Below are 19,401 nucleotides of genomic sequence, written 5' to 3'. Positions count from 1 at the left end.
TGACCTCAAAGAATAAAGGACAAAAAAAAAGATTATGGCAATTATGGAAAATCACTCCTCCCTCCACTTAATGCATGTTGGAGACCAAGAAGACAGATAAAATGAAATATATTTCCAGAATAAAAGATAGTGAGCCATTCAAGCTAATGTTTTCACTTTGAATCAAATGACTTGCTTTCAGACCATATGTCAATCATAAATCTACAACTATAACGCACAAGATGAAAAGGAGACGGAGAAAAAAAGAAGCAATTTACGTTGAATGTGAAGCATTACTGTACTTCTCCTCACAGCTGCCTCCTCATTAGCATCAGTTATAGTTAAATGCTCATTAACTGCACCCTCACTGAGGATGAGCAAATGTTTTATTTATTGTTGCTTTTATGACATTTCAATTCAGGAAGACGCAGTTTAGAACCAAACTCACAGACACGCCCACGCATTGCAGGGAAAAGGCTCGACAACAACATGTTTAGTGGGAAGCTGTACTTAAAGATAAATGGTTAGCAGCGTGCTAACATGCTCACATTGTTAAATGTGAAGCTTTAACCAAGTTCACCAAGATCTTTGCAGCCAAACCGTGGAAACACAACTGCCTTGTCTGTTGCGTGGTTACATTACATTGAGCTGATGCAATTTGCTCAAGGGCACGTCGTCATGGACTAGCGGGGCCGGGCTCGTACCACTGAACCTCTGATTGATTGCATTGGGCTGCACTTTTTTTTCTTTTTCCTCCATGGACTTAAATTGGGAAATAGGAGTCTGTAAATCAAAGTATATTTTATTTTAGATGAATCAATTTCTCAGTACAAACAGTTAAATATCCCCTATTTAAATGCAAAAAAATAGCATATCATGTAAAAGAGACAGGTAAAAGTTAGCGCTCTGGCTCTATGAGCGCTGAGTGGCATGTAGAAGTTAAAGTCATGTGGCGTCCTCGTCTGTCTTACAAGTCAATACAGATAATCCGCCGCTTGTTTAGCCTATGATTCATAAAACCTTAATCTGAATGATTTAGAATTGAAGTATTACACCAAAGGTAACAAATGAAATGTGTAAGAGTAGTTTTTTAAAACGTATTTCAGGTCCGTGGTCTCTCACTCTGTGGCCGACGGTGTGACATCTCCTGCTGAGGGCTGTAACATCATCTTGTCTCATACATCTCCTTCGCCGTGGCGTTGCTTCAGAGGGCAATGTCAGAACACTCGCTCTTTACGTCTGTCACAGGACTCACAGCACCGACCCGGTGACACAGCGGTGACGGTTGTATTCATATTTTATACCACGTGGGTCAGTCCAGACGTTGCAGAGTTCTGCATCTTTTTGTCGGCTGATTTCTGTCGACAGGGTTTGAAGCTCGACTGTGAAAATGATTCTTTTTGCTCTTTTAAAACAAACCTTGAAACTTCAAAAGGTTGCCTTATACGGCAATTATTTTATTGCAATTCAGGACAGGTCTGTGAAGTTAAGTTACGTAACAAGTCCGAGTGACATGTCAGTGAGGATGAGATCTTATCGGCAGGTTTTCTTTCTATTTGACACCAGCGTCTCGGACTCTGCTGGTTCCCAACGCAGACAAATTGTGGGTCATCTTCACTGCTCATGAGGTGACACTTTTTGGCTTCAATTGGTGTCAAAGTCCATCTCACTTTGGAATCTTTCATCATCAAGTAACGGTTAAGGATAAATGGGAGAATAGTTAACGACGTGGTGCGTTCAGGAGCTCATAGGACAGAAACGGATCGAGGTGAGTCTTCGATTGAGCAACATCTTGCTTTGGCCAAATCTGCAAGACCTTCACTTTTATTTCAACTACACAGTGGGTTATTATGATTGGGAAGTGGTCCACATATCATATGCCATGGGCTCAGACTTTATCACCAACCATCTATGACTGTGTTACCCGTCTCAGACGTTATTACTAGATTACCAAATAGCATATACATGACCATGTTTAAGCAAAGCTATGCTTGTGTTGGGCGAATGGGGATTAGGAGATGGATGAGACTAACTAACAGGCTTTGTAAACACAATAAATTGTTCTTTTTTTAAGTTACGTTCGTGGCTTCATGCTTTAAGCTATTGTCATGTGTTGAATAATTTACCTTGCACAATTTCATTAGTGTCAGATATGTAATGTATACATATAATGGCCATAAAATGTCTGTAGGCACTTTGATGAGGTTCATTTGAACATTAACTACAATGAAGTGGGTTGAAATTAAATATGAATAAAGAGGGAGAAATGGAAAAAAAAGACAGAAGGAAGAGCTGCAGGGAAAAGAGCTAAAGAGTGTGCATGCCCTCACAATATGCAGATGAGTGTGTGTCATAAAGACAGAGAAGTCGTGTGAAAAGCCGCTATATTGGGGTGTTTATCACACACACACACACACACACACACACACACACACACTCACAACAGATTAATTTGCTGTGCAGAGTAATAGCCTCATAATTCACTGTGGTCATTATGAAGGAGGAAGGCACAGTCATTAGCCTATTGCACACCCACACACACACACACACACACACACACACAAGGTCTACCCTGAACCTTAAAACCAAGACTAAAACCCTCAAACAAGCCTCTGACAGCCTGAATTGGCCCACTTTCCATATTAAGTTCTCCCTCTTAAGGTCTGATTGGTTCTCACAAAGATGGGCTGTGTATTCAAGTACACACAAACACACACACACACACACACACACACACACACACACACACACACAGTATCAATCCAGCTGCAGAGTTTTCAGGTCACAGGATCAAGGACGAGCAGATAATACAACATAATGGGCGTCCCTATCGCTCTCTGCTGGTTCGCTCTGTGTCAAAGATCCCATACAGATGAGATGACAGCTCTTCTTTCTTTTTGTGATATCTTTCTGACACACCTGCACAATCTAGCCAGCAGTGACACGGACGCTGTGCATTTGTACATAAAAAGGGCACACTGCATTAGCACTGCATGTTGCCATCGGATTTAAATAACTAGTCGTGGAATTGCAAAATATGGACATAATTGCATGTGTCTGCATTGGAGTGTTTGGTAGCTTAACGGCACTAAACAGTCTTTATACTACGGCCACTGGTTTGAATTATTTAGATTTTTCTCTCTCCAAGAAATCAGTCCCAGTCGTTGTTGCTATGGAGATGAAGCAGGCCATAATATCAGAGCTGGAAGAAGTAGAAAACGCTGCATAGCCGCTGAAATCACACAGACATACACAAGCCTGCAGTCCCCGTCCAACCCCTCTGGCTCTAACTAACGCTAACGTGAACCCATCTTGCAGCTTTCATTTCATTTTGTTTGTTTGTTCACGAAGAGCAATTGTCTTGACAGCGACGCATACAAAACAAAAATGAACATATAGACCTGCAGAAGAGGAAGAGGAAGGAAAGGAGACCTGAATACGAGCGAGAAGTCGGCCAGAAGTCCAACAATACTCATCGGTGATGACTCTCAGATAAAATAAATAATACTCGTAAGAATACACATGAAAATAAAGTGCGCAGTGACCTGACATGTTTAATAAATCAATTAACAAAGTTTACGTTGTGTTTACTCCCCAGTATGACGCTCCACCAAAGTCAAAGTCATTTTTATTATCAATTTTGTGCAATGTGCAAACTCACAGAAGATCGAAAGTATGTTTCTCTAGTAATAATAATAATAAAGTGCAAAAAACTGTTTAAAATGTTTTAAAAAGAACATATAGACAACATAAATTAGGAACTATTAAGACTATGAAGGACTAAACTATAAATAAATGGCTGTAACTCCTTAGCAGCATTCAGACATGCGAGTCTAAAAGAGGACGATTAAGACTATGAAAGACTATAAACTATAAATGACTAATTCTTAGCATGTCCATGTCCCCAATATTGGTGGGAATCACCAGAAGTCCCACGAGACAATATTGTCCTGATACAATATTATCGCGATACTCAATGTATCGCGATGTATTGCGATTTATTACATTTATTTCAACCGCAAATTGTCTCCAAAGGAAAACTTAGTCAACAAAAACTAACTTGATTTTATTATTGTAGGACCAAAACGTTTAGAATTGGTCACATAAAAGATTGATACTTGGCTTTCGTGTATCAATACAATATATCGCCACGCAAAAAATCGCGATACTGTGCTGTATTGATTTTCCCCCCAACCCCTCGTCCCCGATGTGAAAGTGTTGTTATGCAGACGTGTGTGTTTGCAGGACTGCGGGCAGCAGCTGCTCGTCAAAACCCACAACCAACAACGTGTCGAGATCGCATCTCAAACAAGAAAACCTCGTGAAAATAAAGCTCATGAACACGCCAGAGTCGGAAGAACGACTTCCCGACGCTGGAGTTGAGCCCATCGGAGGTGGACACCAACGCACCATTGTCTGCATCTGCGAGTGCAAATTGCTTCATTGTTGTTCCGAGCACAAACCGGCAGGTTTTTATGCGCCAGCTGCTTTTCCAAAAATATTTCGTCAGCCTGCTGCCAGGAACAGCTTCCACTTCTGCTGCAGCTGACTCGGCTGCTGCGTGTTCTTGGCATTCGCTTCTTGCAAAAACCTCCCAAAGTAAATAATACAATTAGATGATGATGTTCATGATATTCAGAGACAGCAGGTGGTCCAAGAAGCTGCGTAACGTAATTATCTTTAACTTCCTAAACACACACACAAACACACACACACACAGCGCTCGTAGACGATGTCGACACATTTAGTTCAAGTTGTCTTCTGATTTCAAACAAAACATGTGGGACATTTAGTAAATATTTGCAAATGATTCTGTGACACTTTAACATTTCAATGAATAGTGATGTGTTATTTATTTCTACACCATCCAGGCTTCTAAAAATGTAACGCGTGACGCTGGTTACAGTCACAGGGTGGACAAGAACTTTCTATATCTTCACCCCCAAGACAATGTTGACTAACATACAATTTACCTTATTTACTTTATTCATAATTTGTGTTAGCTACACCTGAAAATATATCACCAACATTTACTAATAAAGAAGTGATGTTTATTTCCTCTGCAGTGAAAGAAAGAAACTAATGAATAAAAGATTTCATCAGAAGGATCATAATGGCTCTCAGTGAATGCAGATTACACACACATACACACACACACACACACACACACACACACACACACACAAACACACACACACACACAGATTTGTAAAGGAAACTATAGAAGAGATAAAAAATATGAGAGGATATCAGATACGCTGTTTCAGATCTATTTATCTTTGACCTTTATTTGTCTCTTCTCTGTTTATTCACCTCTGTTCCCATCTGCATCATTATATTTTGACATTAAGAAACTCCAAATAAAACCCCCGAGCTCAACCGTCACCTCCACAGACACACACACGCGCACACACACACACAGTAATTGGATTGAAGTCTGAAGAGATAACTGGTGAGAGGTTTAAAATCCACACTTTGTCTGTGCGTGTGGTTTTTTTGTGATTCCTCACACACTCTCACCATCTGAGAGTAATTGGCTGTTTCATTCAGCTTCATGTCTCTGAGCCTGATGAATGTTTGATGGCGTTGCAAAGGGTTGCTGAAGGAGAGCCTGGGAAATTTTACAAACTTATTTTTGTGAACTTATTTTTGAGGTAATGCACAATCCAGGTCTTGTTTGTTAAAAAGCATGATTATTTATCCCAGCACGCCTCATTCAGACAATCTTTAGGCAAGAAATACATAATTTTTTCATTTTTGAACACAGTTTTTTGACTGAAACTCCTTCCTCACAGGCCAAGACTTTGATTTTATTGATTTTTGTTGCAGATTTTGATTCTTTAGGTCCTAATCTTTCCATAAAGGTGTCTTATTGACGCTCCAAGAGGCTTTTTTGGGGAATCTGGCTCATATCATGCTGAATGTTCATAGTTACGATCACAATATCTTTTAAAATTGATTTTTTTTTGTGCAGATATACATTTCTTTTTAGCAAGACTTTGCTGAACAGAATGATGTTGATTTAGTAAATATGGTTGATTTTCTAAATTGTACGACTACCATAGCAGCTGATGTTTGAATCAAAACTCTCCCCCTTCCTCGACTAGCACTGTCAAATTAAGATAAGATATATATAAGAAAAAAATATCAATAATTTGATAACTAAACCACTCGATGCAGCTGAGAGCTGACGACCTCGCGGTGGTACCACAAACTCACTCTGACAGCAACCATACAACCACAAATACACACACACACACCAAAGGTGCATGTAAACCATGTATTAAGACTATTTAAATGTACGATATTATCTGATCATCATCAAGCCAGGAAGGAAAGGAAACATCTACATTGTACCTTGAATCCTTTCCTTCTGTCTCTCCTTTCTACTCTTCTCTTTTCCTGAAAACAATTCACTGTTTGTTCACTTCCTTTGCAGCAAATTATACTTTGTTCATGTTCTGGGTATTCAAAGGGAAAAAAACACAGCAACATTCTGATTGGTTTGGACAACTTAGCCAATCAGGACGCAGCCTTTAATTGCGTATGTGTGCTGCACATTGCTCTCCAGGGACAGGACTCATTTACTTGACATCCTTTTTTCTGCTGCCTCGCTCTGTGCAGTCGTTCCAGCCGCTGCTTCCCTCTTTCTTTTATCTTTTCACCACATTCAAAGTCGGATCAATCAAGAAGCAACGCGGCACTCTTATTACATGTTGTGTCACAATGTGTGTGACGGACATGACGGACACGACGGACCCGTTTGACATCCAGTGTCCCCCTGATTTTGGATGTTGTCCTCACACCCACTAAATGAAATCCCACTGAACTCATCCGCTCAGAGCGCTGTCATCGTTAGACACGTTTCAATTGTAAAAGCACAACACGCTTGTCGAAACACTCCTCCGCAGCTCGGAGGCAATATTCAAACAAGTCTCCTTGACAATTTAACAATACTATCAAAAAGGAGGTGTATGTTATGGCCAGGTTTTAATTATTTTACTGGGTTTTCTAAGAAAATATCGGCCAGCAGCTGTTTCTATGGAGACAAAGCTGCACAACATCAGGACGGTTCAGCTTCATCCTCCTGTCGCTCCGCATCGCTCGCCTCAGACGCTGCCAGCTGTTCAAAGTCAGACCCACTAAAGTCTTCGTTAGATCAGATTGAAAACGGAGGTTTAAAGTCAATTTAATTCATTGCGTGTCTATTACTTGATAAAATAGTGTGTAAATAGTGGTTAAATACTGATGTCAGCGAGGCAAACAATATCATGTTTCATTCTGGGACGGTTTCTAGTTTTTGGGATTTGTAGTGAGATAAAATAAGATAATCTTTTATTAGTCCCTCAGTGGAGAAATTACAGGATTACAGTAGCACTGCTCACAAGCAATAAGATAAAAGAAACGAGTAATGTAAATAAACAGATTTAAGAAAAAATAACATTAGCAGTAAAAAAGAAGAATATTAAATACACAGATGGAATAAAAAATTGTTATAGTTGCCTTATTTACTAGTTTATACTTGACTTGTAGTTTGGCTATTTGCTCATAGTTTGTACGGATGAGTCAACAGGAAGTGTTTGTCCTTCAACAGGAAGTGTTTGTCCTTCAACAGGAAGTGTTTGTCCTTCAACAGGAAGTGTTTGTCCTTCAACAGGAAGTGTTTGTCCTTCAACAGGAAGTGTTTGTCCTTCAACAGGAAGTGTTTATCCTTCAACAGGAAGTGTTTGTCTTTCAACAGGAAGTGTTTGTCCTTCAACAGGAAGTGTTTGTCCTTCAACAGGAAGTGTTTGTCCTTCAACAGGAAGTGTTTGCTTTCCCCTCTCGTCGGGTCCAAAGCTCCTGAGCCAGCTGGTTCAGTTCTACGGCACCTTAGATTTCACCGTTTGTGTTATTTTATTCCCTCTGCCTTTTATCTATTTAATTTTCTGTTCGCTCCCAGGAATGATGACATCATCAGGCCTTAGCGTGTCCTAAAATGTACCATGTGGCTCGGCCTGTTGTTATGGAAACAGACCCTTACAAAAATCCATCCAGGCAGTTTTTGTTTTTTTTCCTCACCAAAATAAATAAAAAAGCCGCCCTTGCTCCGTGTGAAAACAGCTTTGTCCTGCCACACTCGCTCCTCTGTCTCCGGGCGGCTCTGTGCTTCAGCGTGATGTTTATCTCTCCCTGTGGTCCACCTGCTCTTTTTTTTTGTTTTTTAGTCCTGTAGCACTAAACAGATGCTTGGAGGAATCCCTGCTCTTGTTGCTAAGAGCCAAACTGCTGCTGGAAGTTCAAACTCTTCTTCCTGTCGTGTCCTCTGACGGCTGGAAACACACTCAGCTCGCAGCGCCGTCAGGGAAAGCACGAGGCCTCGTCCGGGAAAACAAAAAGCAAAAAGACGCAGAGAGAGAAGTTTCCCGACAGACACGCAACCTCAGTTAATGCCGCCTCGACGGCTTTTCCCTCCGTGCCTTTTATCGCTCGTGCTGTTTACAAGTGAGAGGTGGAGTGGACAGCTGCTGTCAGCCGCAGTTGGTTCCCATCTGTCGCCAACGCTGCTGTTTAAACAATGATTTGTGGCTGCACTTTGTCCTCCTTCTCTTACTAAAGTCACTGTAACTTTGATTTTCAAGTTTTTGGCTGAAGAAAAACTGCAGCCTCACAGTTTGTGTGTACTCCATCTGCGTATCTTGGTTGAAAATGTTTTTTTTTTACTGGGTTTCGTTGCGCAACTGCTGCTGAATTTGTTCTTTATTTTAATGAGTTACCTGATTTAAACCATTGTGTTACCGTGCATCACAGAGGACGGTGTTCAGCTCATTTTACAGTAAACAAGATCCTCTGATGTAACTATTAACATTCCCAATGATAGAAAGTGAGGAGATTTTTTTGGGAGAAAATGCAAAATATCTGCTGACAATGCTGTATGGATGATCTAGCGTCTCTTGGCGAAATAAAGATGGATGTTCAACCCCCAAGACAAATGTTCCTTGAGAGTTATCGGCTGCTGATATTATTCATCTCATCCGTTCTGTCTCTGGACTCATCCCTTCTTCACATGACTATCGTGTAAAATGTCTTCAAAAGTTTCTAAACATTAAGGCACCCTTGATAAGTGTAAGCTTTCAAGGGCGGCCATCTTTACTGTGGTCAATGGCTGAGAGCGGATATTGTAAAGGAAAGCCAGTTGACCACAGCATTAAGTTAACACCTGTGAGTGTGTGTGAGCTTTCAGAAGTGTTTTAATGTTTTTGTTCGTTAGTTCTGGTTTGAAGATGATTTTTTTTAGGGCTTTTACTGCCTTAATGCAAAGCAGCTAGAGGATGGAGCTGGACAGAAATGGAAGAGGAGAAAGAGAAAGAAAAAGATGATGCGCAGCAAAGGGTTGGAGTTGAACCACGGCCGCTGCTTGAGGTTGCTCTGGTGAGTGACATGGTGTATGTGAGTATGTGGGTGAAAATGCCAAAGAGGTGGAATAATTCCTATTATGTGCGTGTTTGTGTGTCGTTTGACTTGTTCGTCTCGACAGAACTCCACGCAGATGTCCGAGAGAGAACAGGTCTAACGAGACAGTAATTATCGACAACAACTGAAGTAATATGAAGACAGCGTTCTAACACACACACGTTCAAATTTCCAACGTATAATTATTTTCTATTTCAGGTCCCTGTGCTTGCTGCTGCTGCTTCTTAGGCGCAAAACACACACTTTGATGGTGAATAAAAAGCTAAACATTTTCAGGAAGACGATTTACAAAATCTCTATAGCGATGCTATTATTCTCCAGTTTGAAAACAAGAAGCAAGGACAAAGCTGTCAACTGTCTGTCTCACACAAACAAATATTGAGCTTAAAAACAGAGCAACGGTACCCCAACAACAACAACATCAACAACAACTTCACACACACAAACACACACACACAATCAGTGTGCGCTTTGTTTTGGTCTAACATGATGTACGTCAGCAGACGGCAGCTGTCCACCATGCGACACTACTGCACACAAATACTCATACATCACACAGATGTTCACCTTCGCTTGTTTCAAATGAAATACACAGAATATGTGCAAACCCACACACACACAACACTTTCCTAAAGAAGATCTACGCAATAAGATGTGCGTACACACATGCTAAGGGTGGCTTGTGGGTTTTAATACGTCACCTTGAGTGGTTGCAAGCTGACTTTGTAGGAGCCAGATAGCTTCTGATAATAAACCAATGTGTTGCCTTAATCAATGGTTTTGGCTATAAGCCAAAAAATGGAAGTCAATATTCCTAACCATGTATTCAATAATGTGTATTAACTTTAGCTTTTTGTTAGTTTAAAATGAGCTTTTCATATTTACAGACAGATCAGGTTCGCAGTTTTGCACCACCATGTTTTTTTAAGATAATGTTTTTCGGGTTACAAATGCTTTTACTAGAATAAATAAAGAAACACAAGAAAGGGGGGTGAATCAGTTGCTATATGGAACCACAAGATGCCTTTAAATCCTACACACAGTCCCTTTGAAACAAAGCAAGGCTTCAGAAGGCAATCCTTATGCAATCCTTTTTTTTGTGCATGTTAAAATTGCATGTGCTCGCATTCATATAAGTGCAGGATGATGTTTATCATCAGTGCCCCTGCTTCCAGCATGGATCGCTACAGCGACATTGATAATATCATCATCAGGTTGAATGTCTGTGTCTGTAAATGCACGTTCTTCCTACCTTATGATGACGTACATGACCAGGAAGTTTCCCACCAGGCCGATGACGCAGACGATCATGTAGACGACCACGATGGTGACCTTCACCCCTGTTGGCAGGAAGGCCTCGGTCTCATTGTAGTTACCGTTGGAGTTGTTTTGGGACAGCGAGTAGTTGTCTTCTGGGAACTCCATCTCTGACCGAGTTTTAAACCCACCTGGTGGAAGGGAGAAGTGCGGTGTCACATGTGATATCATAATAAAACATCTGTAAACAATGTAAGACCACGATAACTCACTTTGTTTTGTAATGTATAGCTTTTTGGTTCTAGCTTGAAGCTAGAAGTTAGCCTTTCCTGAAACGTCCTCCATGAGAAAAGCGTTGCCAGTAAATCCACCACCAAGTCTACTCCTTCAGCCATAGAATGTAAAAAAAAATACACCAACAAAACTATAAAACGTAATTGCTTCTCTGAATATGTTTCAAAAACGTACTCCTTCCTTCCTGCGGAGTTCAGCTAGCTAGTTTTCTGGTAGCCAGAAGTCACGGTGTCCCACTGACCAATCACAGCGCAAGATAATGGTCACGCGGGCCCTGTGACCAATCACAGTGCATGGTAATGGTCACGCGGGTCCTGTGACCAATCACAGCGCATGCTAATGGTCACATGGGCCCTGTGACCAATCACAGGGCTAGGGTCTCCAGAAGGCTCTCTTATGTATTTAAACCAGGCTGCTCTACAGAGAGGAAGACAGCTGACATGTTGGATTGAATAAAAAATGCTGTTAAACAGGAAGAAGCCATCAGGAGGCCTGAAGGAGCAGAGGAGCACATGAAGGCAGCTGTTTAATGAGAGAATAAACTAATAGGGACAAATAATTATAATACATGTAGTGTAAAAAAAAATCTTTTTATTTTTTTAATTATAAAATGTTTGTAACTTTGTGATTCTGTTTAGGACTTCAGACAAGGCTTAGAAGGCCCTGACGGCCCACCACTGATGTGTATATAATCTAATCCTGTTCTCAATTTTTTTAATATATATATATATATATATATATATATATATATATATATATATATATATATATATATATATGTATATATATATATATATATATATATATATATATATATATATATATATATAGCAATGATTTACGAATGAAGACTCATAGACTCATAAGGAGTCTCGATAAGAGGACTAGTATCTATAAAAACCTAAAGACACCCATGGTGAGACAGAAGCTTTCATTGGAACTGGTGAGCTTTTTCCCACCAATTGAACGGGCTCTTTATTCACAATAATGGCCAACACATTATATTGTGAATGTATCTCTCAAATGCATACAGTAGTCCTTTCTGTCTACTTCTCTTTGATATTTCAGAACTATGATTTATTTGGAAAACATCCCACAGATATCGTTAAAAACGCCAAACAGACGAGACAGATGTGAAGGTCTGACGGGCCTCACAACAGTATCCTTGGGGGCGAGGCTTAGTAAGGATCAATTGTTATGGTTGCTTGAACTTCTGACCTTTCTGCAGCGACGTGCAGTAAACTACACGACCCTGTGACATCACCAGTGAGAGTGCTGCTTCCTTTAAAAACATGCAGTGGAGGAAACTAACGAGCCGTGAATCAAAGTGGTATTTAGATGACACACCAGATTTATTGATGAAGCTAAATCTCCAATATTGTATTATTTGTTTGTAATGTTCTTTTGGTTAATTAGTTTAGGTCATATAAATATCATCTTCATGATTTAGAGAAACCAATGTTAACTTCACTGCTTCCTGCTTTGCTAAATGTAAATAAAGGTTGTTTCATTCAGTGCTAAGGTGGATGAATGAAAGGAAAAGAACAGACAAAGGGGAGAGGAGGAGATAGAGAGAATACATTAAAGAAGAGAGGGTAAAAGTGTTATGAAATATAAAAAGGAAGAAAAGAAATGGATTATGTAGGAAAGCACAAAGAATAGAGGACCAACAGACAGGAAGGGAGGAAAGAAGAAGCATGAAGTAAAAGAGATGATAAAGAGTGAATGGATGGTTGATGGTGAGGTGGAGAAGAAGTCAAGAGATTTAGGAAACAAATAAAATGAGGAGAGGAGCTGCAGTATCATATTTGCTCTGCCCCTTGAGAAATATGTTAAGATGTAAGAGAGAGAGACTTAAGGAAAGAATGAAGGAGCGAGAGGGGGGTGACATTAATATTTATGGGTGTTTATAGGGCGAGAGAAAGAGAGATATTTTTACCAGCAATTATTCTAAAGTAGAACAAAAGATGATCTGCGAGCATTTAAAGGAGGTGTTTGTGTTTTACGTGTTTCTTACACAACCAACAACCAACAACACTGTTCAGATGTCTGACCTGTGTGTGCAGCCTGAGGCCCACGAGCCCGCTGGGTCCTAAAACTGGAGACAAACACATGTAATATTCAAGGTTTGATGAGAGATTCACTCCTAAAAGGCTCTGATTGGTCGACTGTTTCAACCAATCAGAGTGAATTGGGAGTTTTCCATCGATGGGCACAACATCTGTTCAAATTGCTGAACAAATCTAATCTGTGAGCGGCGACTCCTGTGATCTGGAACACGTCGTGCGCGTCAGTGTTCAGGGTTTGGAGTGAGTTGCTGCCTCGTATGAAGGAGTTGCAGCATCTCGAGGTCTGGCTGAGTGAAGAGGCCTGAAGGTGAAGCTCGGGCGTCTCTAAAGATTTCTTTTCAGCGTGTCCAGAAGCGTCGCAACGATCACAAAGCGGAAAAAAAAGATATGATTGGATCTCGATTTTGAGTCAGAGAACGCATCAGCAGAAAAATGGGAACAGATATAACTTTGTTGCCCCAATCATGTTGTTTTATGTCAATACCGATGTTAGATCGTCAAACCAATACAGATAAACTGTGTTACAGCAGCCGGTCCACAAGCTTTATGTTCATGGAAAATCCTCCAAACCGTCCCAAAGTCAGCGTTACCCATGAACAATTCAAAATGTTAACATTTGACTTTGTTTATATGCAAATAACCGCTAAAGACGCTGTAACACAAAGATACACTGACAAGGAAATACAAGAGTGTGCTTTTATTGATGAAAAATAATTAATTATATTAAACATTGCTTAGTGTTACAAAGTAAAACAGTTCATAATTCCCGCTTGAGATTTTCATAAAAATCTCCTCTGAACTGTTTATTAGATTCCAGTCAAATACTTAAAAAATTGCATTTGAACACACCATGAAAACGTTGTAATTTACCTTTTCCCAATCCTAATTTTAGAGCTTGAACACGTCATAATGCAATTCAGTGGAGCCTCCGTTTGTTAGCTGTCAGCTGGTGACATCAACACGCTGCCTCCATCTCTCTGCATGATCATGAATATTCATCAAATCAAGACAGCAAAGTAACTCTGCTGTGTGGCTAAATTTCCCCGGGGTTGCTGCCTGGCTCAATACCCGAGGGTTACATAAGGTCTAATATCTCTTTCACTCCTTCCTCATCCTCCCATCTCTTCCTCATCCTCCCATCTTTCCCTCAGCGTTGACGGCTCTTTCCTCCTTTCCTCCTCACAGCCTCCCTCCACATCGAAGGCACAGTGTGCTTTGTTTTACGGGTGTCATCTCTGCGGCAGCAGCAGTGTGTGTGCGTGTGTGTGTGTGTGTGTGTGTGTGTGTGTGTGTGTGCGTGTGTGTGTTTTAGCTGTCTAAGCTTTGATGAATAAGCAGTTCAACTTGAGCCTGAAGTGTGCCCATGTAAGGCTGCAGTTGCAGTTTGGGTGGGCCGGCGTGTCACTTCTGAGAGGACAAAGACGCTCTAATGAGACGTGGAGTTGCTGCACGAGGTGCAGGAACGCAGCGCTGCAGCAGCGGGTTTGGAGCGTGTGGTTATGAAGTACTTTCATTCATTATTTGTACATGAAACGTTGAGTTGTAAAGGGTAAAACAAATGTCATGCAATCTTAAATTCTATCATTTCGATGTGCCTATTTGCACAAAGTTCTGGAACAGAAATGTGAACGTTGGATGAATCCAGCTTCAAAATCCTTCTGTTAGTTTGTCAAGTCAAGTTTGAACAGATACGTCTGGATATCTCTTTATTGATCCAACTCTTAACAAGCATTCAAACCCATTCAGTGGAAGGTTTGGTGTGAGATTAGACATCAGACATTATCTAGTCCAGTGCGACTCTGGTGAATTTAGGAGAAATCTAAAAAAGCAAACAGACAAACACACCTGTGTGTGTATGTTTTCTTTCCTTTGTGCATGTTATGGATGCCAACATTTCTGCAAAGCATAGCGCCTCTCCGCTGCCTGGGCGCTAAGCTAGCATGGCGCTAAGCTAGCAGGGGACTTCTGTTGTTGTAGACTCGAGCTGCTTTTCATCAGGTTGTCAAACAGCAATATATCGTGTTGTTAATTTGGCAGTCCGTTTAGAGTCCTAAAATACATCCACACTGATGTCACGAGAACCAAATGTCACGATACTCAGTTTTCTCCTGCGCCACAGGAAGGTAGGATTTGGACTCGAGTCCGACCTCAAACCATCGCTCAGAGAACAAGAGAAGCATTCCCAATAATCTGTAAACAACCAAAACATCTTGACATTGTCAGGACGAGGAGGCCTGACATTACCTCCAAGCTCTACTCAGTAAAAACATCTGGATGAAGTGAATCACATGATTACATCATCACAAAGTGTTCAAACGGCCGAGATGAGCTTCATCTGTAGGAACCTTAGAGATAGAGTAAGGAACCTTAGAGATAGAGTAAGGAACCTTAGAGATAGAGTAAAGAACCTTAGAGATAGAGTAAGGAACCTTAGAGACAGAGTAAGGAACCTTAGAGATAGAGTAAGGAACCTTAGAGATAGAGTAAGGAACCTTAGAGATAGAGTAAGGAACCTTAGAGATAGAGTAAGGAACCTTAGAGATAGAATAAGGAACCTTAGAGACAGAGTAAGGAACCTTAGAGATAGAGTAAGGAACCTTAGAGACAGAGTAAGGAACCTTAGAGATAGAGTAAGGAACCTTAGAGATAGAGTAAGGAACCTTAGAGACAGAGTAAGGAACCTTAGAGACAGAGTAAGGAACCTTAGAGATAGAGTAAGGAACCTTAGAGACAGAGTAAGGAACCTTAGAGACAGAGTAAGGAACCTTAGAGACAGAGTAAGGAACCTTAGAGACAGAGTAAGGAACCTTAGAGATAGAGTACGGAACCTTAGAGACAGAGTAAGGAACCTTAGAGACAGAGTAAGGAACCTTAGAGATAGAGTAAGGAACCTTAGAGACAGAGTAAGGAACCTTAGAGACAGAGTAAGGAACCTTAGAAACAGAGTAAGGAACCTTAGAGACAGAGTAAGGAACCTTAGAGATAGAGTAAGGAACCTTAGAGATAGAGTAAGGAACCTTAGAGATAGAGTAAGGAACCTTAGAGACAGAGTAAGGAACCTTAGAGATAGAGTAAGGAACCTTAGAGATAGAGTAAGGAACCTTAGAGACAGAGTAAGGAACCTTAGAGATAGAGTAAAGAACCTTAGAGACAGAGTAAGGAACCTTAGAGACAGAGTAAGGAACCTTAGAGATGGAGTAAGGAACCTTAGAGACAGAGTAAGGAACCTTAGAGATAGGGTAAGGAACCTTAGAGATAGGGTAAGGAACCTTAGAGACAGAGTAAGGAACCTTAGAGACAGAGTAAAGAACCTTAGAGACAGAGTAAGGAACCTTAGAGACAGAGTAAGGAACCTTAGAGACAGAGTAAGGAACCTTAGAGACAGAGTAAAGAACCTTAGAGACAGAGTAAGGAACCTTAGAGATAGAGTAAAGAACCTTAGAGACAGAGTAAGGAACCTTAGAGACAGAGTAAGGAACCTTAGAGATAGAGTAAGGAGATGAGTCGTGGGTTCAACTGTTCATCAGGATAACTGATGATGTTTTTCCATCCTGGTCTCTTCAAAATAAACGAGGAGGCTACTTGATGAGGAAGAATAACAACGATGAGGACGGAAGGAACAGAAAGCTGTAAATATCTTGTGAAAGTCCAGCCAGAGGGACCTAGAGGGACCTAGAGGGACCCAAAGGGACCTAGAGGGACCTAGAGGGACCCAAAGGGACCTAGAGGAACCCAGAGGGACCTAGAGGGACCTAGAGGGACCTAGAGGATGCGACGATTGTTACAATCATTAAATATGACTTAATAAACACAAACGCAAGCGACCACAGTGCTGAATAACCTGCAGGCCCCTCAAAGCCCTGCAGAAGGTAAACAGCTGTTAATAAGCTTCAGTTCAGGTAAACTGTGCAGGAACTCTGCTCGTTTTCAGCCTTCAGTGCAGGATTGGTTGTCTAAACATAAATAAGACTCAGTCTGATGGTGGGACGACACTGATGACGAATATGTACGACTCTGCTTCTGTTTGTGTTGTTTTGTGGTCGGCTGACCAACATCTGTACTGTACACACACTCACACTACATGACTTTAACGTGGACATCAGTCACAGGCTGTGTTCAACCTGTTTTCCTCGTTTCTAACATCTCAGCAGGCGTCTCCAAGCAGTTTGTGTTTTACGGGATTAGCAGCAAGTTGTCGGCCTCGACTGGAACATGTCACATCTCTGGATTCACAAATATGCTTTCATCTTCACGAAGCAGCGAGAGACCGAGCTTCCTGCATGAATTCATCGGCAGAGAGACGACAACATGCGAGGAAACGTGTGGAGCGGCTCAGTGACGAGTCGACTTTAAACATAACGATGAAGACAATTTAAAAAAGTGCAATATTGTGATTGATTAATAAATGTGGCGTGTTCTTTGGCATTGCACACCTCAGCTTATGAAAACACAAATCAACACAACCAAACTGAGCTATTTGCTGGCGAGAACTTTAGTTCTGTATTTTATTCCTCATCATGTCCTTGAAGTGTAAAAAGCTTAAAGAAGCTCAGAAATATGGAAAGTTGACCATCGACAGGTTCATGACGATGAGTAGAGGCTGAAGAAAGTTATTATGACGACCACAACAACACGGCTGCCATCTTCTCTACGGAGGGGATTTCTATCTCCATGGACACAAATCAAGTTTGATGAAGGTTAATAATTATTTTCTAGGTCAGTTTGTTTTAAAAAGGGGGGGTCATGTTTTTAATGTTGAGGTCTTATCGGCCTCGTTGGTAGTTTCTACAAGCAGGAAGGCCGAAGTCAACGCTGTAGACGATCCTGCTTCTCCAAAATGATTCAACTGATGATGAAAGCTGAGCCGAAAGCTCTGAAACACTGAGCTTTTGTAACGAGGAGAACATCAGACAACAAACACACATCGTGTTGTTGCATAGACAATCTTTCCTTCTACGTCTAAACTCAACTCGCTTTTACGCCACAAGCAGAACGCCAGCGTCATCAATCTGTTCAACGATCTGAGAGGATATGTTAACTACAAATAAATGAAACCTGTAGATCCCCCCCCCCCCCCCCTCACACACACACACACACACACACACACACACACACACACTATGCAGCTATGTGTTAAACACACAAACCTGTCTGAGCTGCATGGGTTTGCATTAGTTTTCTTCAGTTGTGTCATTAAAACACTTCAACATGATCTTCTGCAACATCTCTCAGCAGTAACACACACAGACACACACACGCACACACACACACACACACACACACAGTAACAAGATTCCACTCACATCAGACCCCACACACGCGCACGTACACGCCCACACGTGCACGCGTCTCAATCACAGCTCTTCTCGTCTTTCGGGAGGAAATTTAAACGAAACAAACTTCACGTTTTCCTCGCGGCGCGACGCGCTGCTACAAGTCCACGAGCACGTTGAAACGCAGCGCGTGCACGCGCAGCGGACACACGCAAACGTGCACCATGAATGCGCAGATCTAACACGCTTGGAAGAGGAAGAAAAAACACACGTCCGCCGTGTACACACAGCGTGTTGTGTTGAGGCAGCTTTGCAGCATAGACAGCGTGACGGAGCGCAGCGCAACACGCAGTGCGCACTGGGGTCCAGCACGGACGCGTGTGTACACGTATGTGTGCGTGCAGGCTGCGCGTGCACGTGCCTGCATCTTCGTGGAGGACCGTGCGTGTGCGTGTGCGTGATCTTACCTCTCTGGCGGAGCAGCTCCCCGCAGACCGACACAGGACGCGCGCGTCTGGAAGTTGTTTGCTTCCCCTCTGCGTTACTGGGCACAGTCTATCCAGCTCTCTCTCTCTCTCTCTCTCTCTCTCTCTCTCCCTCTCTCTCTCTCTCCTCTCTCACTCTCTCTCTCTCTCTCTCTCTCTCTCTCGCTAGTCAGTGTTCAAAATTCCCCCAAATCTCCGCCAAACCGTCCAGGTTTTCACCAGCGGGATGACGAAGGGAGAGAGGAACTGCTTCACCTCCAGTCAGCATCAGCTGGCAGGCAGAGAGAGAGAGAAGGGGGGGGGGGGGGGGGGGGGGGGGGGGTGAGGAGAGAGAGAGAGAGAGAGAGAGAGAGAGAGAGGAGGGGTCTGCTGGGATGAAGATGCAGCCCGGCACTGCGCTTTGCTTTCTTCTTTCCTTGACTGATCCCCCTCTCTCTCACACACACACACACACACACACACACACACACACACACACACACACACACACACACACACACACACACACACACACACACACACACACACACACACTGGCTCTCCTCTCCCTTTGGGCAGATCGATGAGATCTCAACACCCTTTTCTTTTCTC

General features: G+C 41.9%; 1 protein-coding gene across 1 annotated transcript in view; it reads right to left on the bottom strand.

The window, feature by feature from the left end:
- The window catches only part of oprl1 (opiate receptor-like 1), a 54,872-nt gene extending 35,966 nt beyond the window's left edge, over window positions 1–18,906 (bottom strand). Inside the window, exons 1-2 of the mRNA XM_068596630.1 lie at window positions 18,793–18,906; window positions 10,685–10,880 (exon numbers count right to left, since the gene is read on the bottom strand). Coding sequence (XP_068452731.1) covers window positions 10,685–10,857 — 173 coding nt within the window. The 5' untranslated portion in view covers window positions 10,858–10,880; window positions 18,793–18,906. The remainder of the gene's footprint in view (window positions 1–10,684; window positions 10,881–18,792) is intronic.
- Between the last annotated feature and the right edge of the window lie 495 nt (window positions 18,907–19,401).

Source organism: Clinocottus analis, unplaced genomic scaffold, assembly GCF_023055335.1.
Source record: "Clinocottus analis isolate CAN_PGR_092001 unplaced genomic scaffold, fCliAna1.0.p SCAF_39, whole genome shotgun sequence".
In the NCBI taxonomy this organism is placed as follows: Eukaryota; Metazoa; Chordata; class Actinopteri; order Perciformes; family Cottidae; genus Clinocottus; species Clinocottus analis.
Note: the sequence above shows the minus strand (reverse complement) of the source record. Positions and strands in the feature narration are given on the sequence as shown.